Raw genomic sequence first — 25,185 nt, forward strand, 5'->3', positions numbered from 1 at the left:
CATTTAAACTCGTTTTTCCATCAGTAAACATGAAAATGTTCTGTATTAAAATGTATTAAGAGCCAAAAACAGAATTCTCTCATTAACAGTTCATTCAAGCTTAAATCTCCACAACTTCTCACAGTCGATCTTCCTGCAGATTCTCTGGAGCTCTAGACAACACCTGTCGTCTTCAGGTGTCTCCACAGGTGATGTCCTGTGTTCTCTCAGTGTCTCTGTCCCTGCTGCTGAGAAACCACCTCCTCCACAGCACAGTGCTGCCACCAGCACGCTTCACCATGCAGGGAAGACATGAGCCAGATGACATGGACCCAGGATTCAGGACCGACTCAGTCCAACCACAGACAGACTGTGTCCCAGCGAGTCTGGTTCCTGCGGGTTCTCCTGAAACCTGGACCACAGTCTGCTCTGATCTGGTCTCTTCTGTGTGAGATTCAGAAGGAAACGTGATTATTTTCTGTTCAGTGTGTTTGTGCATTTTTGTGAGAACCTCACACTGATACGCGCGTGGGTGGACGGTGTGCGTGTGCGTGTGCTTGCGTGAGAGTCTGCGCGTGTGAACGAGGGACGGTTGGTGGACGGGAGAGAGAGAGAGAGAGAGAGGAGGGGGGGTCTCCTCCAGCTCTGTGAGCAGACAGCACTCGTTATTCGGACAGTCTCCGCGCAGACACACTGACCACCACTCTTCTCTGTCCCTCTACACGCAGCATCCGAACCCCGACAGGTGTCTGTGGACCCGGACCCGGACCCGGGCTCGGGGGAGGCATGCGGAGCGTGCCACAGACGCCTCGACTCTCCGCGGAGCGCAGTGACTGCGTGCACACACCAGTGCGTGCTGCGCGGTGCCTCTTCGGCGCCTTCTCCCTTTCCGTGCTCACACCTTGTTTCCGGGCTGGAGCCAACTCCCGAGCTGGGATCCAGCTGCAGGTGTGACCACGTATCTGCTCATATTGTAAAGTATGAGGAGTGTGAGAGGCGAGCGCGGGCTGGGTTCTTCACATCTCCAAACACGGAATACCGGGGCAGCCTGGAGGGATGCACGGAGCGCTCTGTCTGGACCTGTGATGCTGTGTTTTCCTTTGTTTCCTGTCTTCTAAAATCCTGGAATGGGTTCTCAAGCAACAAGCGACCGCGGTTGTGAGCAGCGGCAGCAGCAGCAGCAGCAGCAGCAGCAGCAGCAGCTCTACGCGCACTTACCGGGGACGACGCACCAGTGAATCAGTCGGTTTGTGTGTAGAAAAGCTGCAGCTGCGGATTTTCTGAACTGTCTCAGATCTTCCACTTTTCTCTGCTGGATCGAGGACGGGGATGAACTCGACTGCTGGACCTGGTGAACTGCCCTGAAGTGGTTCTGCATTGTGTCCAGTCGGAGTCTGTGGCTGCTTTCATTGAACTGTTGGTGGGGAGGACACGGCTCTCATCATGGGGAGGCACTCGCACACTCTCCCCCAGCTAAAACCCTCTTTTCCATTCCGAGTGCTGTGGATGGTTCAGGCGTTCCTGGACTTGGCCGGTTCCCAGGAGATTTACGCGCCGCACTCGATCCGGGTGGAGGGCGACGTGACGCTGGGGGGGCTCTTCCCGGTCCACGCCAGGGGGGTCCCGGGGATGCCGTGCGGGGACATCAAGAAGGAAAACGGCATCCACCGGCTGGAGGCGATGATGTACGCCCTGGATCAAATTAACGGCGACGACGAGCTGTTACCCAACGTCACCCTGGGCGCTCGGATCCTGGACACCTGCTCCCGGGACACGTACGCGCTGGAGCAGTCGCTGACTTTCGTCCAGGCGCTCATCCAGAAGGACACGTCGGACGTGAGGTGCACCAACGGGGAACCGCCGGTGTTTGTCAAGCCCGAGAAAGTTGTGGGGGTCATAGGAGCGTCGGCCAGCTCGGTGTCCATCATGGTGGCCAACATACTGCGCCTGTTTCAGGTAGGAGCGGAGACTCGTGCTGTCCCTGTTTTTAGCAGCAGCATCATTAACGTGGCCACATGCTTCACATGTTCTTATGTAACCCCACATTTCACAGGAGCCAGTCTGAGCTGCAGCATCAGATGCTGGAGGCCTGTTGCCTCTCGCTCTCCACACTATAGACTGCTTGAGGATTTTTTTCTCACCCTGATCCAATTTGCAATGGATTCCTCTACAGCAGCCCCCCCCCCTGCCTGCAGTGTGAGCCTGTGAGCTGCTTTTGTGGAAAACCCTCTGAGAGTCATGTGTGGTGTGGGTCAAGTTGGCACAGCGGGCCTGGTGACTGGAACCAATCCTCCACAAGTGCACTTCACTGGCAGTAACTGCAGATGACATGTTGGAGCTGAAACGACTCCAGCAGAGGTTGGAGCTGGGATTCAGCTCCTTTGGTTGGTCTGTGTTAGTCTTGTATTATTATCTTTGAGAGGACAAGGTCTGCCTACATACAACATGTGAAGGAGCTGCTGACTAACCTCTAGTCACAGGTTCAAATAGTTAGTTCCTGCTCATATCACACCTTTGAGCCTTGGTTGATGCTGTGGACCAAATGGAAACTGGTCTTCCTTCATTAGAATGAAGACGTCTTGTGTTTGGGGATTTTAGAGTCTAAAGATGCTCAGAACTCTTCACTACCTGTTCTTCTCCTGTGTTTTTATCTGAAGCGTTGTTGGATTATTTCACATTTACTCTTTCTGCTGCTGTTTCTGTTGCCTTTAGTGTAACACGCGACTCTCTGTTTGAAGGGTTGAATTTCTTTGGAGGTGAAGTTAAAATAAAGTGAGGTGGGGGCATTAGTGCAGGAGATATGCTCCATACTTCTTTAAGAGGAATGTCTTAGAGTTTGGATTAGATTGATCTGACTGAAACTGAGAGAGAAGCACAGAAAGAGATGGAAACACACAACACAGGTGTGTGAGAGCTGATTGTCACTGGGACCGTGAGTGAAATGAGTTCGTTAGATACAGTCACTGTGTCCCGTTGTTGATCCCTTTGAAATCTGTAGGTTCCTGTCCTCCTCCTGACCAAAGCCAAATCTATTCCCGAGGTACGAGGTGACGTCACATTTACTGCCCTCCCCCAGCACTAAAGAGCTGAAGTATTCAGCTGTAGTTTTACCACGAGGCTCATTCACATGTTGTGTCACTCTACATCCACCGTCGGCGTCTCTGCTACGGAAGTGGGCGTGTCGTACTGGAGCGGTGGAGGTGGGTGAGGGGTGGTACAGACTTCCTCTGAATTTTCCACGTGGCTCTTTAGATCCTGATTCATTCAAACCTTTGAAATTCTGTAGGAACCTTGGGGTCTGGGAACCTGAGAGCTCATTCTCCAGTTTGGATTGGATTCATTGAAAACAGACAGTTACCGGCTTTAAACGGGTTCTTTAGAGAAAGATGTTGAGCTAAGTGAATTTCAGACCCCTCTCCTTCATGTTCCGACTTCTTTCCGCCTCACAGCTTTGCGGCTCAGTGACTTTGTAAGCTCGTCAACGCTTTGGCTTTCAGGCCACATGGCTCTCATCAGTTCAAGGCTGATTTTAAAACGAATTAAAAGGCCAGAAAGCTTCAGAGTTGAATTGTCAGGTAGATCAAGGTAAGTGGGTCAGATATGGGGAAGACTGGGGGAGGCGCACCAAGCTGAATCTGGTTTGTGTGCCTTGCAACACTGAGTGGAATGAAATGAAGGGTAATTATTTTTCCTGGTGATATAAAAGTCATCTGCTCCACAGCTGTTTTCACTTCGTTACCCTCCTGATGCTCCTAAATGGTCGAATTGGCAACAGAGTCACATCACAAACACATTAAGGCTTCACTTGCTGAACTGCAGCCCCCCCCCCACATTGGAATAAGGGTCAGGTCAGAATCTTACAGTACATTACAGTCAGTAAATGAAGGTTACAGAAATGAGACTGATGGACTTTCCTTCAGCTGTTTATGTCTCAGCTCTTAAACCGTGACATATTTTGGTTCCAACTGAAAACAGCTGAATGTTTGTAACGGACAGAATATGATGATGGACTGTGACGCCGCCGTATCAGCTCCCCCCTGAATTTCCACTCTGCACCATCAGTCTCACTTTCCGTGGGCTAGATAATACAGTTTCCTTGAGAAGCTGAAATGAAGCCTGAGCCACAGACAGAGCAGCAGCTGAGCCACAAAGAAGCCTGTAATGAGGTAAAGTTGGCATAAGGAGCTACAGAGGCAGGATGTGGTCACGGACAAAGAGCCTGGTTCATGGGTCACGCTGTGGGTCTTTAGTCTGGCTACGCTGCTCGGAAAGTTGAGAGAGACTGGACGGTCGTGATGGTTTTAATTGCAGGAAAAACTGAAGCAGAGAAACAGTCTGATACCATAATTAAGATGATACAGAGTTAAAATGGGATTTCTTTAGGTCTAATTTTAGAAGAACACACAACCACATGCAAAAAGACACGACACGCTCAGCTCTGCCATCTACTGGTCTGAGGTTTAGCAAAACACAGAATGGACCACGAATCTTTGCAGGTAAAATATTAATTATCACAACGCTCAAGTGTGTCTGTATTTTCTTCGTACGTTGTCCCTGTTAATGATGTGTGGGTTAACCACACACTAACCCTAACCCGGACAAAACTGGAGAAAATAATCATCAGATTAACTTCTAATGAGACACATTTAAAGCTGCAGTCCTAAAACCAGCAGCAACCAGTCAGTTTCTCCACACGCAAACTGTCATTTGAGTTTCCCGTCCAGTCTGTTACATCCTATTTTCCTTTCTCTCTCTTTGTCTCGTTCCCTCGTTCCCTCTCTACGTGGGCTTCATTAGGCCATAACATCGAGCAGCTCAGCACAGGTGCATGTTGACGAGAAGATACAGGGTCATTAAACTGCCTCCGTCACTGCACATTATGAACTATCCCCACAGTGTCAGCCATAAATTTTAGTGAGCATGAGAGCAAATTGAACCCCCCCCGGTCTAAAAAGAAAACTAGTTGGCTTCAGGGCCACGCCGGTGTTTTATGAGCAGTGGTGTTGTTTTTAATTGAGAGGGAGGGTACTGCTGCTCGCCTCCCATATGTGTCAGCTCGTTACAGTGGTAGGTGGGTTTGGGTGCTTTCAAACGATGAAACACGATTGGATGTGTCTTGTTTTTATCAGCGGTGGTGGTAATGGGAGTTAATGGGCGAGGTGTTCCAGCTCATTAGGTACATACACTGTATTATGACTCTACCATATGTGACAATATTAATGCTGATAATCAGTGCTCCTAGCAGAGAAAACACATGTAGAATCAGGACGGCTTTCTCCCTCACTTCACCAAATACAATGAGACGGACTCGCTTAGTTGCTTCTTACATTTAATTTTCTGACAAGTGAATCCGACGGCATGTTTTCTAATGCACACTGTTTGACAGTGGACACAGTTGGATCTGAGGAATATTAGTAGCTAACAAGCGAGTCTCCTAAAAATCACATTTCTATACAAGAAACTGTAACAACAGATGTGTTCTTAACTGATCCACATGAGACGTCGGACGTGTGTTGATGCTGAACATATCATAAACTTTGCAGTACAACATCCTGAATACAGCCTAATTGAACTTAGTTTGTGTTAGAGGAAGGTTGTGGTCTAGTTTAATATGGAAAAAAACTGAACAGCGACTTCAGATGAAACACAAAAACACGACTGTGTCAGAGCACAATGCACCATGAAACGTCATGACAGTGGCAGTTTGGTGGCACGGGAACATAACCTCCAGGAGACGGGGTTGTAGGTTGTAGTTTCATCTGCTCACTCCTCGGTTTGTAAGGAAACAGAGACTTTATTCGCTGACGCTCAGACCTCAGTGTTTCACCCAGTGACGCATTCTGAGCTCGGCAAACAAAGGTTTGAGGTGTACCTGAGGGACAACCGGTGTTTCCATCTTCACTGTAGGCTGAAAAACGGCATCAGAAGGAGTATTTAAAGTGTGTGACAAGAAGATTCTCCATTCACACCACAATAAATCCTGTTAGTGTGTGTGGCTGCTGCTGCAGGCGGCTGAGCCACCCTGTCTGCTCAGTGTGCAGTGGAAACCCGTCTCAAAAACAGGTGATGATGTTTTTAAAGTGCTCAATATTACACTCGGGTCAAACATTCTTTCCATAATGCTGTGTGAAATATCTGTCTGCTGGGCGTCTTCACAGAAAGACTCAGTGCCAGAGTGTTTAGCCTGTCTAAGACATATTCAGTCTCAGGTGACTGGAATATACCTGACAGCTGGCATAATGGTTCGCTCTAAATTGCTGCTGCCTCCCTGCAGGGTGACTCAGTGAGGTGGTTCCTGTGTTAGTTCAGGTCCACCACTGCTGCTGTTCAGGTGGATCAGACGCTGACAACAATGAGGATTTTGTCAGTTGAAGCTACGCTGTGTGAGAGAGGCCTAAAAAATCCATGCGTGGAGAATGTATGATGAATCGCAGCGTCACGATGGCAACATGGTCAACAGGTCACATCACAGCCAAGTGCTTTTTTTCATAAAGATACGTCAAAAGTAGTGTTTAGAAAATGTCGTGCAGCTCCGTGAGGACGGTGCAATCTGTAATCTGTGCTGACTGTTTGGAGCAGCAGTCGCATTGTTCAAATCTAAGCTCTGAGTCTGATGCGTGAACATGTGTTGGTGGATGGTGGGTGAGTCCAGTGCAGGACACCAGCCTTCAGTGAGTCCACACACACAGATGCAAAGGAAGAATCTGGGCTCTAAGAAACCGGGAGTTCTGTGTTGTGTTGAGCATTAATTTCCATCCTGTGTTCTCACTGGAGAGTTGTTTGCTGACGTATCCAGCAGCACCAACAATGGCAGCCGCGTGTTGTCCCACTGAAACATTCACATTTTTTCCAACTTACAAGATAATGAATAAGAACATCGGCTCATGATAATAGAAACTGTAGTTTCCTTCAACACATGCTCACTGGTGTTTTCTAGGGGCCATGTGCAGGAGCACCGTTTTGAACTCATTGCCCTAAGTTTCATCACATTTCTCTGCTGCTTTGTCTGAGTTGTTTACTTGCAGGAACGAGCTGCAGCTCCATGTGAGGCTGAACGGGGATAAGCAGCTATGGTTGGTTGAATCAATGACACTTGGAAACTCCTTCATGTGGACATCGGTTCCAGACAAATCTGCTGATTCTGTTTCACACAAAATCAACAGCTCTGCTGAGTCTGAGTAAAGGCTGTTCCACTTTCTTCCAGCCTATTCCATATTTTCACCACCTTACAGATTCCTAATTCTCAGCTACACTTTATGTCTGGCCTACATCCAGTGAAGTGCTGATTCATTAAATCTCTGCTTGTGTGTGTGCAGGTGCCGTCACCCTGCATCTAGTCTGAGATAGTCACCGCTTTTCTAAGCTCCTGTTTGAGAGGAGATTTGATCTGGTCTCACTTTGTTAACTGTTGCTCAGAGAACTGCCTCTCTGCTTTTAAAGTTGTTTCCAACAATATTACTTCACACGTCCTAATGTTTTGTTAATGAAGTCGCTGTGAGACCGTGGAACAAGTCATGCATCATCCAATATCACAGCCCAGCTCCTCCTTTATTATGAAGAGGCCATTTTTTACCATCACAATAGAGTTGAGAAAGAAATAATAAGAGAACGTTCCTGCAGGTGTTAGAAAATCCAGATTGTCTGTGAACTCCCCCCCAAAAAAAGTCAGATTGAAAAATAATGTACAAAGTGTTGGATCCTGTTTATTGGCTGCTGGGTTGACTTTAGGCTGTCAGGAGACTTTCACCTGGAGACAGTTTGTTGTTGTGACAGTGGATTGTGCTGCAGGAGACTCGTGTGTTGTCTGTGCAGCATCAGTTTATTTAAATCGACAATGAGACGATATAAAACGTGATATTGAACACTGATACTGTTTAGGTTCAGTCTCATGTTCTCAGACAGACACAGTTAGACAGCAGCCGGTGGACAGAGTGGTGGTGGTGGAGATGAAAATCAGAGCTAAAAGAGAGGCACTACGGGGCACAAACACCCCACCACTCCACCCCACTACTCAATTTGAACCAGAGACCTAAACATGCTAATGAACGATGGTGTCATTGATGATGTGTGACCTTTAATCATATTAGGATACGTACCCCTCGTCATTCTTTGAGCGGTGAACCAGGATTGAAATGACACTGTGCTTGGTATGAAATGGTCTAAACAAGTCTTCAGTTGAATTCAGCAGAGAAACACCTCCCTCTCAGGTTTGTCTCCCTCCCCTCTTTCCATTTCAACCCTCAATCCTCATGCCGCCGCCTCACAAAGCTGCAGCCCAGGCATTCTATTAATCCAACACCCAGGAGAGGCCGGATCCACTCTCAGCTGCTTCTCTCCTTGGTTTGGGGTGTCTTTGTGTTGCTCCTCAGCCTGTCACAGCTGCTTGGGAAGCCTCTTTCTCCTCGCAGTCGTTGCTAAGTATAAAAGAATTGCTGTGGTGGACTTAGTCAGCCCTCTGAGACGCACACAGACACACAGGCACGTCTATTGCCAAAGCAGAACAGCTCCTGTGGGTCCGGACACTACTCAGACTCTGCTTCCTATGATCCTTGGTGCAGTTTTAGATTTAAAAACCACAAAGAGAAAATGTGTTTACGCTCGTTGATGGTGATTTTACATGGATGCAGGTTAGAGGTCTGATCCATGTAGCTGAGAGGTTCTGAGTGGTTTTTCATCCTTGGGGTTAAACAGGGGTTAACAGGCTTCTTCTTTAGATTATCCAGACTTTATCTTCTTTTCTCCTTTAAACACATATGATACTGGGGAGGGAGAGTTAAACTTCATGGGGGGGGGGCTGAGTCTGTTAAAGTTCTTTTCTTCTTTACTAAGATCCAGCAAATGAAGCTGTTACAACTGTGGTTGTAAGATGCAGTCAAACGTGTCACTTCTGCAGGCTCCTCCTGAGATCACTCTTTATTTTAATGGAAGAAACCTGGCAGCTGTGGTTACTAGAACAATTCTGTAGAAGATCTGCTAAAAAAGTAAAAAGTCCACTGAACAATCTGTAAATTTTACAGTTTTAATCTGCAGTAAATCTTATCAAAATACCAAACTGCTTTATTTACCTGTAAAATCCTTGTTGTAATACCATAAATAGTAAAGTGCAGGTTTTCAATGATGTTTTAAATCCTACTGGCTAGTAGCAACATTTACTCATGAGTTCTTTCATCAGGGAGGGTATAAAATAGTTACTTACTGATCGGCCACAATATTCAAACCATCTAACATTGTGTGGATCACCCTCTGTCCCTCTGCTGGACACAGTCCCACATACAACAAACTGTGGTGAGCAATGTGTTATATGTTACATATTTATATTGAAAAAAGCTTTTCCCAGACATGTTTTACAGTGGGCTGCCTTCACCTTTGACCTTTAAGTACTGCATCAAACCCACTGCAGATGAACCACATCGGTTCTGTGTTTGGTCGTCAAATGTAGTGTTTGTCTGTACTGTGGGTTGAATGCTGTACGCTACTTGGAGTGTTGCATTCACGGTCCGTACTGCTGTAGGGATTTCTGAAGGTTTGTGTAATGTTCTTCTCTGCATTTCTGATGGGACCACATGCAGCCTGTGGGCTGCCATTATGATAGCTGGCTTTAGACCAGAGGAACTACCATGGGTCTCCTGTAGTAGCGTCCAGACCAGCCCCATTGTTTGTTTGTTTGTTTGTTTTTTTGGATTTCCTGAAGCCTGCTTTCATTATTTCCACCTCTCAGTTCGTGCACGTCCACAGTACAGATACTGTGGACTCCTGCTGGAGCTGAATCCTTGGGGCAGCTGAGAGAAATGCCGTCAGAAATAGTAATCCTGCTCTACCTGCGTTTTCTACTATGGGGGGGCAGATGATGCTTGTTTCCATGGATACCACACAATACTATAACCACTGCATCCGTGCCAGTTGGTTACAATTCAATGAACGTCTACCTGACGTAGTCCCGTCTCCCTGGAGTTAGTGCAGTCTGTGCATTTTGAACTCCTGACACCCCAGCACCTAGTGTCGCCTCCTCTCTTGACAGGAGCAGTTCCCCCACCCAGATGTTGCACACCACTGTGTTCTCCTATTTCAGGACACATGCTGCAGGGTCTGTGAGATCTGCTCCAGACTGGTGGGTAGAGATTTGAGGTTTTGAGAGGGAGCAGCACTGATCCTGTGCCAGCTCTGTCAGCAAGTCAAGGACAGGTCCGAGTCCAGCTGCATGTTTGACCTGCTGTCCCACTGCTGGGAGCTGGGGTTGGCCGGAAAACTCCTAAACTTTATTTAGGATTTCTGCAGTGAAACAGCGGCAGCAGTGGCAAACATCAGGTTTGTCTTTGAACATAACTTCGTCCTGTTTCGTGGCAGCAGTGGCCTTTGCTGTAACCATTTATAAATTTAATCAACACGTCTTTGTCATCAAGGTGACGATCTGTTTTTCTTTCCTTCTCACACGAATACTTTGTATTTCTATGACAATTATGTGTCTGTGACACCACACTATCTTATTTACAGACTCTTTCTCTTTCAAACACAGGAACATGAAGGAGACTTTCTCAGCATGCATGCACAATAACTTTTTGTTCTTCGGTTCTATTTGAAGTTGCAGCAGCGTTTCCTCCTCCTCCTCCTCCCACGCTGAGTCTGCCTGTTACTTCACCTTAGCTGTCACCGCTTCCACACTGCACACACACCGCAGCCTGCATACAGATGTTACATGTTTACCCACTAAAGAATCATTAAAAACAGGCAGGAAGACGCTGACGAATGAACAAACAGGAGCAAAAGTTTGGTCCCACAGGTGGTGAGAGACTAGCTCACAGAGATGATACGAGGAGGCGCGATGATGACAACTGAGCCCAGCATCGCTGTATGCAGACAGCAGCCGTGTAATTACTGTGGCTACATGTTGATGTACTTGTGCCATGATTGCAGTTGAGGAGACAATAAACACTTGTGAATCTGGAATTAACCTGTAACAACACTGTTATTATAGTATTTACATCACAGGGCTCTTACAGAAATATGATATATCCACACAGCAGATGCTGAAAAATGTCTCAAACGTGGAATTCACAGCTGCAGTGTAAACTCAACATGACCTGTTAAGTGGATTTCATCATCAGCTAATCAATGTAATATTAACAAAACACTAAAATGTATTTGTTATAAATTTGTGCTTTTCTGCAGTAATTCATTGATTCAGACTCCGTGGAGGTCTGAAACTCTACTGGAGACGTAGCGTCTTCTAAAAGCGACTGCAGTGGTGACTGCAAAGGTCAAGAAGAATGATCACACACGGGGCGACAGGGTGGTGTTATGTGTAGACTAATCTCTCTGAGGTCGAGACCTCGTGCCAGCCAACATCATCCACCAGGTTACAGACTGACAGTGTCTCTGATCTCTTCACCGAACAACGTCAGTGAATCATTGTCGACCTGGATGCAGGATCTGTCTAGAGCAGCTCTGTGAGGCGGGACTAAGTTATTACAGTTCATCCGACCACGTTTCATCACAATCCATCCGATAGTTGTTGAGAATCAAAAAGCACCATGAATAAATGAGTCTTCTCACAAACCTCAGCTCAGAAGGAGTCCATGATGGGATCAGGGCTCTGTGGGGGACACAGAAAAGTTCATTGTCTCGTCCATGATGGTTTTGTGGGATGGAGCCTTAACATTTAGGTTTCACTGTGTGGTCTGGATGTTATCATGTAGTCTCTTGATACCGTGTTCCGTTTTCCTGCGTATGTTGTTGTTTAATACTACTGGTTTCTGTGTGCAGCCTTGTAACATACAGCTTTATTTCACCGTGCACTCCTGTATGGTACAATGACAACAAAACTGAATCTGCTGGTGGAGCTACATAAGTTAAGGGAACCACCAAAGCTTCTTGATCTGTGCTTCAGTGCTTCATCAGTTCAGTAGTTGTTGGGATAGCATGGCTAAAACAGGCTCTGCTCTGGGCACAGCACTTACATAAATAGCTGTAACAGCTCCATAATGAAGAGAATAAAGGGTGAAATTATAATGACATCACTGTATAACGAGAGAACAAGACAGAAAACGAAACCTCAGCTTCAAACACGGATGTACTCATAAAAATAATGAAATCATTAATTAGAGCACAGCTCCGTCCCAGATGATCATTCTGCAGATCAGTGGGGACTAAGACAATGGTGCCTGTGCTGCCCTTTCATGTTTTGTTCTTTGTCCTCTGTGCACGTTCAGCAGTGGTCTCAGTGCTCTCACTGGGTGCTCACTGAATCGTGTGCCACAGTCCACTGGTTGAACGGGATCCTTTCCAGGCTGAAGATGCTGCAGGTCTGATGAAGTCCGAGTGCATCACATGGCTCTGAGAGTTTCCTCCACTGACTAGCAGTCAGAAATATATACATACCATAAAGAAGTCTTAAGTGGAGCAGCGATGGTCCTTGGGCAAAAGAGCTTCAGTGAATCAGTCAAGCAATCTGAGCAGCACTGACAGCCTGAGAGCTGGAGTGTGGGCTGCTTTTCTACCTCTGCGTCTGAACCCGAGCACGTTTTAGCCACGCTGGCAGCACGGCCGCAGGGACAGTGCCGCTCCACCTCTGCAGTCCAGAGCGAGCAACTTTTGGACGGACTGTGATGAAATGTGGTTCATGTTCCTCAGGATTATTGACTCTTCACCTATGCCATCATCAGGTCTATGGTTCATTTGGTTTCTGACCAAATACCTGCAAACCCACATCACATGAACCTCTAATGAGGTTTGTGCTAATGAGCTGGAACTTTATATAACAGAAAATAACATGTGCCTCCTGAGCCCTTTAATCGTTGCAACTAGAAAACAGATTGATACGCATCTGTAGGTTTCATAGATCTCCTAGTTCTGTTTACTCCAGATTTGGACCGGATCAAACTGGAAAACCAGGTCCCAGTCATAAAGAACCGAAGCTGTCGCTGGTCCAGCTTTTTGTACCACCTTTGAAGGTGTGAAAAAGGCTCTGAGATCTTATCCGAACAGACTAAAAGAATTGAATTATTTCAACATTTTCAAACTTTTATGCTGCATTTCTTTGCCCTCGCGCACACACACACACACACACACACACACACACACACACAGAGGAAGACAGAAAACTCTTTCTTCTCTTCATTTCCCACACGAACACACATCATCAACCTTTGTCTGCTCTCTCTCCGTCTTCACTCCGTCTCGTCTCTCTTCTTCCGCTCATTAATGTCATAAACTGGAGCACAGGGGCTGCTTGTCAGCCCGTCATCACCTTTGTCTTCCACCCTGGTGTCGTCACGAGGATCCGCCCGCTGAGGGGAGCTGCCACAAATCGTTACGGTCTTCTGATCACTCGGCTCAATTCTCCAAGTATCAGCTGATGACGCTTGACAGTAATGAATGAAGCGTCACTCGTCACTTTTAGTCTGAAACATACACAGTCCCACACGGCTGCTCAGCCTGTGATCAACAGCAGCTGCCGCGTCGCTGCAGCCTCACTCCGTGTGGAAACCTTTCATTTGTCTCCGAATTAGTTAAGAACGACAGTGACGGGTCCAGAGTGAGTGTCATGTGTCAGGGCGCGCCGTCCGCAGGGAAGATTAACATCTTCTTTCTTCTTCTTTTGTCAGACATTTTTTGTTGCAAAGGTCATGACTTGGAGATTTTCTGCCTCAGTATAAAGTTGCTCTGTCTTTCTTCCGTCCAAACTTACTGTAGTGCACATTTGAAGAGAATTTCTGGAAATGTTACCAAAACAAAGAGCATCTGTCTACAAGTTGCAGAAGAAATTCAACTCTGAATTGACGGAGCTACAACAGAGTTGAAAAGTTCATTCAGTTGCTTATTGTCAGTAAAAAGATGCTAAATTATTCTCCAGGTGAAGTGAAGGAAAACATGATGGAGACGTGACGTCTCCGTTTGTCTCACTGATCTCTGAACTCACTGTCCGTGGCTCCTGCTCAGTGTTGCTAGTGAAACATGTAAATGTGAACATGCTCTGAGTGTTGAACCCACGTCTTCTTTGCACACTATGAATATTACGTTGTCAGTTTCCAGGTCAGTAATGAGCTGTAATGAGTGATGTTATGTCTAAGCAGGGTTAGCGGCTCCATTTGTTTCCTCTAATTCTAATATTATTTCTGTCTCTGGGAATAATTGAAGTGGTTGTTGTTCACAATAAGATGAGTGGAGAGAAAAAATCCTTTTGTATTTAGTAAAGAAAGACATTCAGTGATAGCACTCTCTTCAAATCGTTCTCAGTGGGACTGGATTTGGACATTTTCTTTAATTCATGTACTTGTTTCTCTGAATACCGGTAAATTCCAGGACTCCAGTGTGTTTAGTGATTGCTTCTCCTCTCATTATGAATCCTGTAGAGTACATTTTTCATCAGGCATTTGTGCTACAGCGTCATGTGTCAGTCAGTGCTGTTACTCTAATGATGTCTGGACACAGACACACTCTGATCACTGCCAGATAACATCATAGACCAGATTTTAGACTCCAGCCTGGAGATAAAACATCACACTAGAGCTTTCTGACACAGACACGAGCTTCTTCTTTCACCCATAACTCCCACATGTACATGAATGGCTCCCAAATAACTGGACAATGAAAATGTGCCACGTGTGTCCTCCCTGAGTTGACCTGGAGGAAAATGGTTAATTTTGAAGTCAGTCAGTCAGTCAGTTCAAGTTTTGAACTGAGTCAGAATTGAATGAATTAAGTCCAATCAGCGTGTTTGCCGTTGATCCTCTTTCCATTGGAGCCGAGTCTCCGTGAGGCCCAGCTGACCGTGTTGACTGACTCTCTCTCTCTAATCACCGGGGCAGAACAGCTGCTGCGCTTCAACGTCTGCTGAGAACAACGCTGTGCTAATTGGACATCCAAGAATCAGACCATGTACTAAATTTCTCTGGCATGTTAATGCAGATTCAAGGTTCATTTGCTGCAGTCTAACACCGGTGATGTGTTGTTAGAGTCTGTGTCCGTGCACGTTTCCTCGTGTGCGCACATAAACACACGAAGGCACTTAGGAAAACGAGGAGGGAAGAGAAGCAGCGAGGCGAGAGAAACTGTATAAACAAGTGAGAGACGGGATTCTCTCTCTCTTTGGTAACAGGAACTAAGTTTGGATGTAATCTGCTCCTCTGAGGGACGACTGTAATCAGAGTTCTGCTTCATTAGGAAATACCACTGAAGTCACGCAGTAATAAAAGAACGGGGAAGAACACAGATTTACCATTTTAGACAAAGCTACATGAGCTACAAGTCAGTCAGTTACGGCAGCAGCTGGAGCTCTTCAGAAGGTGCATTAACTCCACACACTCTGAGTTTGTACCTAATGTATGTTTGAGCAGGACCACCGTCCACCTCGTCTTTACTTTGTACCTAAATAATTGAAGCCAGAACATCATCGTCTTCATCTATAAGTTAATATTAACACGGTCAAATATTCAGCACCCTCCTCTAAATACATCATCGTGTTGAAGTGATGATGAAAGATGAAGCTGAGTGACACAGTTAAAGTATATGTTCAACTCCTGGTACTGCTTCCTCATGTGCAGTACATGTACCAATGTCTTTTTGTTGTAGCACAGTGAATAATGAGATTTTAAGACTTTACATCCAATATAAAATAAAGTCTGAAGGTTCTCAAATGTCTTAAACATCCAGTTTCTAACAGTGTTTCTCTCCAATAAATGACCTGCACAAATCAATTCTTTTGTATTGTCACTCTGAGCAGGTGTGACATTTTCGAGGAGCGGATGTCTCATTTTGGAACAAAAGGTTACACAGTCTGACTGAGTCGAGCTCGCTCATCATCGCTGTGTGAAGCACAAACTTACTTATAATTGTGTGATCACAGAGAAAAGTCAGGTTGCTGAGGAGCGTCTGCTTTAATCCACTCGGCAGTCTTTTTGTGTGAAATCCACAGAAAACAGCTTTTACAACACACAAAGCGAAGAAGCCAGAATCATTCAGAGTTCGGAGTGGTGCTGATTAGCAGTCGGATTCATTAAGAGTGGACTGCACCAACGAGGAAGAGCTTCGACCTTGTATATTAACAATCAGTCTGTGAGCATTACAGCAAACATATTTATTTAAAACCTCATCACAGATTTCAGCATCGGGTTCAGGTCTATCCCCAGAAATCGGCAGGGCCGACACCAAAGGTACCGGTGGAGTCACTGTGTCAACATTTTAAAGTGACTAATACTTTGGATTCAGATAGTTCAACATCAGCATGTGTGCACTGATATTGACATTCTCACGATAAGGGTTTGGTAGTATTTAACTCGAACCACTGAACAGAACTGAACTAACCCTACTACAAACCAGGTTCTGAGCCTTTAGACCAGCAATAGATCAGAACCTAGAACTTTACTGGAAGTTTCCCAGTGAGAAACAGATGCAGGACAAACCAGAATGGCTTCACGAGTGCTCGTGCACTAAACCTGCAAAAGACAAAAGTCAAATTTGGAACTCTGGTGGTGAAAGCTGCCCTCTGCCAATCAACATCAAAAGAAGAACAGGCATAATAGAACGTGGAGAACCTGGAGAACAGACTTTTAGTTTCAATATAGACTCCAACAAAAACCCGCGATCCACCACCGTTCCTGTTGTCACTGCTCTGTTTGGCTCTTGTTGTCGTGCCCATGGAGACGTTAATGGTTCTGCAGTGGAAATGTGGGGTTCACGTCACAATTTTTGGACCGAGTTTGCACATGAGAACTGAAGACTGTAGTGTTCTCTGATCTGCAGCATGGCTGGGAAATGTCATCATCCTCTTTACATACTGGTCTTGTCACTTGTTTACCTATTTACCTCCCTGTGTCTTCTTCTTTCTTTGTTTCACATACACACAGTCGAGAACCTTATGTTTACTGTGTAGACACACACACACACACACACACACACACAGGAGCAGTTCATTTTGGTGAGAGCGCTCTCTGTCTGGGCAGACTGTACAATTGGAAAGCCTGTCTGCTCTGCAGAGATAGAGAGACGAATGGAGAGAGAAGTACTGTAGGTGGAGAGAAGAGGAAGGAAGCAAAGAAAGTCTGTGTGTGGGAATGTGTTGGTGTGTTACTGCGTACGGCAGTAAGAAACAGGCCCTCGGTGCTGTTCAGGGACCTAATATCAGTTGGACAGAGGTAACATGGACACACTCTTCCTGTCAGCCCCGAGGGACGAGACACAATATGTTATCACTAATTTCCTTTGACTTCGATCTAACTGCCTGTAAACCTCGGGTACAATCTGTGTGTGTGGCAAACGATACACAGAACAGTAAGACAGACATTTGATGACCATTTAAACTTCTGGTAAAATGGTAAAAACCAAAGTTTTCAGCTTCAGTTTCATCAATTAGTCTGTGTCGTTGCTTCGAATGTTAACATAGCATCACATGCTGGTTCTTAGTTGTTATCAGCATCATAGGTGTAGGTTAGCAGGGTCCTACTCCACGTCTTAGTTTGCTCAGTAGGCCGTTAAGGTTTAGGAACAAAAAAGACTACTTAGTTAGGTTCCGGAAAAGATCCTGGTTGGGGTTCAAATAATGAAATGTTAAAGTAACAGCACTGACTATCAGTTTGGAAAAGGAAACCAAGTGGTCTGCTGTCCCCTACTGATTAATACAGCAGCTATATGATCAATGCCAACATGTACTGATGAGATGTACCATCTGCTCTCCAGACCTTAACCCCACTGAGAATCTTTGGGAGGAGACTGGAGCAGCGTCCGACTCTCCATCATCAAGACTAGATTTTAATGAAAAACTCTGTGGAGACGTTGCAGAAGCTCATTGAAACGATGCCACAGTAAATGTGCTGTAATTTAAGCTAAAGACAACAAAATATTAGAGTGTGTGACGTTTTTATTGGACGAGCAGGGTATGATGAGGTGTGGCTCCATGTACTGAGCTCTCCTTTCATCAGACACTCTACTCCTCTGATTATCCTGCACTGAGACGAGTTGAAACCCTTTAACCCACTAACAGGAGCCAGCTTCCTGTTTACTGAAAACTGGTCACTAACATAAACAGGACAGAACCCGGAGAGGATCCTTCCAAAGATACTGAGCTCAAATAATAGTGACACGTTTAGTGTAGTTGGTTATTTGAATTCATAACAATCGAATAATTGATAAATCTTCACTGCGTGTGTGTGTGTGTGTGTCTGTGGTGTCTGTGTGTGTCTGTGTCTGTGGTGTCTGTGTGTGTCTGTGTCTGTGTGTGTGTGTGTGTCTGTGTGTGTCTGTGTGTCTGTGTGTGTCTGTGTCTGTGTGTGTGTGTGTGTGTCTGTGTGTGTCTGTGTGTGTCTGTGTCTGTGTGTGTGTGTGTGTCTGTGTGTGTGTCTGTGTCTGTGTGTGTGTGTCTGTGTGTCTGTGTGTGTCTGTCTGTGTGTGTGTGTGTGTGTGTGTGTGTGTGTGTGTCTGTGTGTGTGTCTGTGTCTGTGTGTGTGTCTGTGTGTCTGTGTGTGTGTGTGTGTGTGTCTGTGTGTTTGTGTCTGTGTGTCTGTGTGTGTGTGTGTGTGTGTGTGTGTGTCTGTGTGTGTGTCTGTGTCTGTGTGTGTGTCTGTCTGTGTGTGTGTGTGTGTGTGTGTGTGTGTGTGTGTGTGTCTGTGTGTGTGTGTGTGTGTGTGTGTGTGTGTGTGTGTGCTGCCCTCCTCCCAGTGGATTAAACTTGACACAGTGTAAAACGGAGACACCAGCAGGGTGCGGCCTGAAGCCAACAGGGGATTATCTGACATTTCCTTAATTTCACACGAGAAAAGAGAATTGTTTCATGTCATAAGAGAATTTTCACACCACTCCCAGAAAACTTCAGAGGCTGTTGCTGCTAGTTGGCATTTGGATTTTAGCCTCAGTGATTCTGCAGCGTCTCGTCACGGAGAGGAAACTATAGAACGGTGTCATTGCACAAAGCCGAGAGGGAGCGCAGATGGTCGAGCACGTTACACGATATACGCTGAGCACTTGTGTAACACACATCTAAACAAATATGATCCGCAGCATCTTGAAGGTCTAGTTAGGAATCATACATCATGGATATAATGTCTACATGTAAACTTTGAGCCTTTAGCCATTAGCAGATGTTATTTCCAATGAGTGTCAAGTTATTTTGTTAGTAAGAGGTGTGTTTTCGTGAATGATTTAGTGTCAGTGTGTTGATGAGAAATACATAATATATACTTTATTATTATTATTATTATTATTAATGATAATAATACTAATGATGATAATGTCATAATCATAATAATAGTATCATTATTATTCTATATCATATTATATAAGTATGAAAAAAGTATTTAGTATTTTCTGATTCTTTGTCCACAGACAAAAACAGAGGGGTGATCATCGTCCCTTCACTTTTTATTTCTCTACAGTGAATTTGTCTGAATCAGTCGTGTGTTCTTATCCACTGGTGCTTGTTTGCCTCCTTTAACACTTGTCTGTTGTTCAATACCTTTCTGTTAACAACATAGGAAGTAACTCAGTCGACAGGGCGCACACTGCAGTGTAATTACTAACACAGTCGTGATGTCTCGTCCGTCTCACTTGTTTCAGGCCACAGGAGATCCTTTCTCCCAGAGGCCATTAAGCTGTACAACTCCTCCCCCTTCTGTAGAGTGGAGGACTGACAATCATCATAATGATGATTTATGTCCTTACTTTTTATGGCATTCTACTATTACAGACTTGTTTTATCCATCTTGTCTTTTACTAGCTACAGTAACAGATTTACTAAGGCAGTAAAAAAGGTATAGGATCTGCAACGTTCTCCTATTATTTGTTGATCTCCCAGAGTTTGTGATTACATGTATCAGCACATTAGCATCTCTGTTCTGTGCTACTCAGGTGTGTAATCCCTGAGTAATCCCTGAGACACAACAGAAGGTGAGATCTGCACACTGTCTAACAAATGCCAAAGAGGCAAAAAGATCCCGTTCAAAACATTATTTGTAAACTCATCAAATCATCTAATGAAGGAGGAGAAATGTTCAACAATATTACATCTTTATTAGTCAAACAGGAAAAGTCCAGTGACCTTTATACAGATGAGAGAACAGTCACCTGATCACATGAGCAGAAGCCCTGTTCATCTACAAATAGAAATAGCTGCACTTGTTCTCTGAGGCCAACAGCACAAGAACTGTAATAAATCTGCAGCACAAAGTCAGATTAACTTTACAAAAGATCATAGTTCACCTTGAGTCAAGCAAATTACAGGAAGGCACTCAGCCCAAACACAGGGGTTTAAACTCGGTTTAATCTGAACAGTGCATCATATGAATGATGTAGTAATGCAGTAAAAACAAAGGTAAATATGTAGAATGGAAGATATGGAAAAAGTGAAAGTGAGTACCAGAACTATCAGTTCTTCAGTCAGCCAGTAATCGCTGTCCTCTCTCATTGTCTCACTGCTTCCTCTGCTCTCTGCGTTTTCCTCCGTCGACTCACAGTGAATCTCATCAGTTGACTGGTCTGCCACTGCACATTAGCCCCGTCGACCCCCCCGAGGCAGCAGCCTCACATGGGTGCACACACACACACACACACACACACACACACACACACACACACTGTACACAGTGTGAATACAAACTCGTGATGACAGAAACACAAACAGAAATGTGCACACGTAGACATCAAGTCCTCAGAGACACCTTTTTTTTAACTATAGCTGTGAGGTCAATCAGTGCTGTTGGACTGTGGAGCTCTGAACCCTAAAACCAAGTCTGAGGTGTGGGGACCAATCAAAGTGTCCTCACAACAAAAGTATTAGACTAAATGTTGTTCACACACACACACATTGTGATGTCAGCTGTTATTTTCAATGGACCTTATCTTGGCTGTTGATCCAGCTCCGTTATCATTTGTTTTACTAGAACTGTCAGTTCACTGTGTGTGAGTGTGTGTGTGTGTCATCAGGACACCGTCAGTGTTCACACCAGCATCACTCAGCAGATTTATTTGACCTGATGAAACTTCATCTACAGAATCATCAGAGAAACAAGTCGCGCAGGAAAAACACACTTCAGCCAACGAACAACAGCTGATTGAACGTTGTCGCGTCTCCTCCATCTGGTGACTTTTTTATTTATCAGAGCTGATCAGAATGATTTTGAAGTGGTTTCAGAGACTCAGCTGTAAAACCTGGTTAGGTACCGGGGGTTTCATCGTCCCTGTCCCTGTCTGTGACTGGTGTTGATGCCACTCCAGCTCTCCACAATCAGTTTGGTTCTTCTAACCGGAAGTTCAGCGTCTCCAGGGTCCACCTGAGCCTGAACATGGAAAACAACATGTGATGGGTAAGAAGCTTTTTTAAGGGTCAAGGACAAACAAGGGGACTTGTTTCTCATTCCAATTTAATAACTGTACTCTGTGATTATTTCTACTGTATTTAGCCACAGTGGGTGGGGGTGGGGGGGGGGGGGGTTACCACTTTGAATCAAATCAGAAACAAAGTGTGTGAAGTATAATCCACACAGTTCAGCAGTCACTATAAATATACCTCTAACTTTCATTTTATTGTATTTAAAATGTAGTTTGCACACGACACCAAAAGTTCAAACCTTTGTGGATAATTTGCAGAAGAGAGAGATGTCAGATGTTACGTGGGATGTTGTCTTTACATGTCATAATTTCCTATCTTAATGCGAACAACTAGCTCAGTGTTGTTTGTCTGATAACTATCTGAAGACGCTCTTCAGCCGCTGACATCAGTGGACTGTACTCAGCTTTAAATGCCACGGACCAGAGAAACTCACCACCTTCTCGTTTCCTCACCGATGGCAGCGGCTTCTGCTTGAAAGCTGAGTGAGCTCTTGTCTTTGTTGCACAGGTTCACCGAGGCCATATTGTTGTTGCACACATGGGCCTTTGATTGAATATTGTCCTACAGCAGCTCATAGATGACAGTTGCCAGTCAGGTCCTGCTGCCTTCTTTCACTGTGCTGCTCACAGACAGTGGCTTAATGAATGTTAATGATTGAAACCCAAGGTTGCTGCAGGACATTTGGAAATAAGTGAAGTGGCACTGTGTGGGGATTTCACTTAATGTGCTCATACCATCTCTTCCGCCTGCAGGCATTATGAAAGACTGATTAAGCGTGCACAACACTGGTCGAGGTTCAGACAGAGAAAATGTGTTTCCTTTGGCAGTGTTTGCTGTTCTGTTGCAAATGTAATCAAAATGACTAAATGAATGAATCAATAACGGTGTTTCAGTGTGCACAAACAACTTACATCACTCAGGAAATGAACAGACTTGTGTTGTTTTAGTCTAATGTGCATATTTTACATTCCACCAATGTGTGCACCGACACCTGCTGTTAAAGTCCTCCATCCTCCATCTTCATCTGCGTAGCCTGCTAAACAAGTAGTTTAGGGCAGTTTTTGATGTCAGAAAGGCTTTGGACACACGGAGTCATCACATGCTCACCTAATACAACTTCTCAGTTAAAACTTTACAAACTAACCAGGAACAGTTAAATACTGATGAGGAGAAATGGCCTTTGTAACAGATCCTACAGGGTTCTGTCCTGGGCCCACTGCTATTCACTCTTTTTTTCCCAGTTTAACTCAGCTCAGAAGATGTTTTGATGATTTTCTTCACTATCTTCTGACTTTTGTTGATAAGAAAACCAAACAAAAAGAAGTGGAGATTTATCTGGAACAACAAATGTGGTTTGATTTTGCTTCTTGTACTTGAAAAATAAATGTTTAGTGGATAAATACAAATGTGCAAAAGCAGAGAGCAGGTTGTCTTGTTTTTAGTGATTCAAGAAGACGTGTCCACACATTAACTTCCTCATCTACGTCCTGTTCTGTATTTCTTTGCTACACTGGTCTCACATCAATATCATTTCTGTGTCAGCCATGATCCTGTCCTGGTCTTTCCTTTGTCTTTGCCTTCTAAATTCTCCCTGAGGGGTGAAATTAACCAACACCTCCATCTGAACAACACCTTTTCTCACCAGCGCTTCTCACAGCCTGATAATGAGCAAATAAACACCAGGGAGCACCGTGGTTTTAGCTGAGGCAGGAGGATCCACAGGATTAGGAGAGAAGCTAATTGAATAACATTCTCCCCAAACTCAGCATCTGCTGTCAAAGTGCTCCTGAGCAAGACGTAAAGCCCAAATGTTAAACACATCCGCTCAGTGGTGAAAACTAGAAGTCTGTGGGAGAGAATCGTCACGCTGTAATATTTAAACGACTACTGGATGGATTGCGATGAAGCGTGTGTTGTTGTCTAATTTCTCCAAAACTAATGAACAAATGAAATGGGAAATATGAAATGTTCACCATTTACTATGGTGAAATGTTCCAGTGTTTCTGTTCATGATCGGTTCACTGACCGTGTTCATGGCACAGCGTGGGCTCTATGTGTTCTGCAGAGAACTAATTAAGCAGCATTAAAACCATGGCAGCGTATTAAAGTGTGAGTGAAACCAAGACAGCATGCTGAAGTGGCTTCAGCCTGACATACACTACGTGTCCGTTAAGGTTCAGAAACTACCCCAGTCTGCTCATATAGAGTGAGCCAATTACACTGTAAGTGTGTCCTGGCTCAGCCCTGCTGTTAGTGCAAATGAAGAGACGTCTGATTAAAAGTTGCCGTGCTGGCTGCTGCGATGAGGATATGCAACTGGGTCAGAGAGGCTGTGAGAAGAAAAGCGGTGAGGATGAAGGGAGCGAGGCAGAGATTGATCACGGAGGAGGGAGAGAAGAACAAAGAGAATGACAGAGTGACGGAAAGAGAGCCGGTGTGATTGGCACGCATTCGTTTGTGACATGTTTGATGCAGCTCCTGTTCCGGCTGAGTCAAAGTGAACAGCCCACGAAGAGCTGGATCCCACTGTAGTGGGTTTAACTCGTGTCTGTGTTAAGGCTGCTTCAGCGTCTGTTGTTTTTAGACTGCTAGCCTCAGGGCACAGGGCGGCACGTTTGTAATACTACTAATAATGATGGCAAGCAAACAAGCAGAGCTAGGAGAGGGCGAGCAAAGAGGAGCAGAGTGGAAAGAACGAAAGACTGGAAGGAGTAGTGAGGGTGAGGAAGGACTGGAGGATATGAGGAGCGAAGTTAAGGATAAATAAGGAAGGAAAGAAAACAGACTGAATATTAACTGAGACTCTAACGATGGCAAACACAACCAGGAACTAACGTTGTGTTCTGTCTCTCCTGTGAATCCAAATCAGCTACTACAGGGGGAAGCAGTGAGGGAGCTGCAGAGTGACCCCGCTCAGGTAGACAGAGCTGGGAGAGCCGTAAACCCCATCACATCTCCAGCTTCTTATGATGGCAGCTCTTGTTTAGTGTAATGACTATTATCATCTGCATCATTTGGAAGGTGCTGCGTTTGTATTCAGCCTCATTCAGGAAGGAAGGAAAGGAGGAAGAGAGTGAAAGAGAAGAGAGGAAAATGACGGAGAAGCTCCTGTAGTACTACTGCAGTATGTAGTACTACTACTCCAAACTGTAGTAGTACTACTGCAGTATGTAGTACTACTGCAGTAGTACTACTACTCCAAACTGTAGTAGTACTACTACATACTGCAGTAGTAGTACTACTCCAAACTGTAGTAGTACTACTACATACTGCAGTAGTAGTACTACTCCCAACTGTAGTAGTACTGCTACATACTGCAGTAGTGTAGGATACAGGGAGCTGTGTGGAGACTGATAATTGCCTAATAATCCATCTGAAGACTGAGACTGTGGTGATGTAGCTGCACTCTGTGTCTTTGGAGGTTTTTAGGCCACACAGCAGCAACTCTTTGACTTTTGACCCTCTAGTTGAGCAGCCATCAGCGTGAGGCTGTGTTGTTGGAGACCTCTGGTGCACGGTGCAAACACACTCTTACATTTCAATGAAAGGAAGGATTTCACATCTTTTCACATGCTGTGAAACTTCCTGAACTCAGCTTTACAAAGCAGTGAACTTTGATCAGTATAAAAAATCAAATTTACCTTTTCTAAACGAACCGGATCCACAGAACTACCAGCTACTTAAAGCCGACAGGCGTTGGTTCAAGCTCCGCTGCCTGTGAGCTGAGACGTGTTTGTGAGCATCGCTGCATGAGAACGTGAACCACAAGAACCTGGAATTTACCCAGGTCACAACTAAGTTTTTAGGGAAGGACGAAGTCGAATCATGTTCCAGTAATGTTGTTCCTACCGTTCCTCCCAAACTAAATGATACTGTGTCTTTTCTCTGAAAGA

General features: G+C 45.1%; 1 protein-coding gene across 2 annotated transcripts in view; it reads left to right on the forward strand.

The window, feature by feature from the left end:
• The first annotated feature begins 913 nt into the window (after positions 1 to 913).
• The window catches only part of LOC113155071 (metabotropic glutamate receptor 7), a 213,178-nt gene continuing 188,906 nt past the window's right edge, over positions 914 to 25,185 (forward strand). For both annotated transcript variants that reach the window (XM_033325996.1, XM_026349572.1), the window contains exon 1: positions 914 to 1,935. In XM_033325996.1, coding sequence (XP_033181887.1) covers positions 1,423 to 1,935 — 513 coding nt within the window. In that variant the 5' untranslated portion in view covers positions 914 to 1,422. The remainder of the gene's footprint in view (positions 1,936 to 25,185) is intronic.

This window comes from Anabas testudineus, chromosome 5, assembly GCF_900324465.2.
Source record: "Anabas testudineus chromosome 5, fAnaTes1.2, whole genome shotgun sequence".
In the NCBI taxonomy this organism is placed as follows: Eukaryota; Metazoa; Chordata; class Actinopteri; order Anabantiformes; family Anabantidae; genus Anabas; species Anabas testudineus.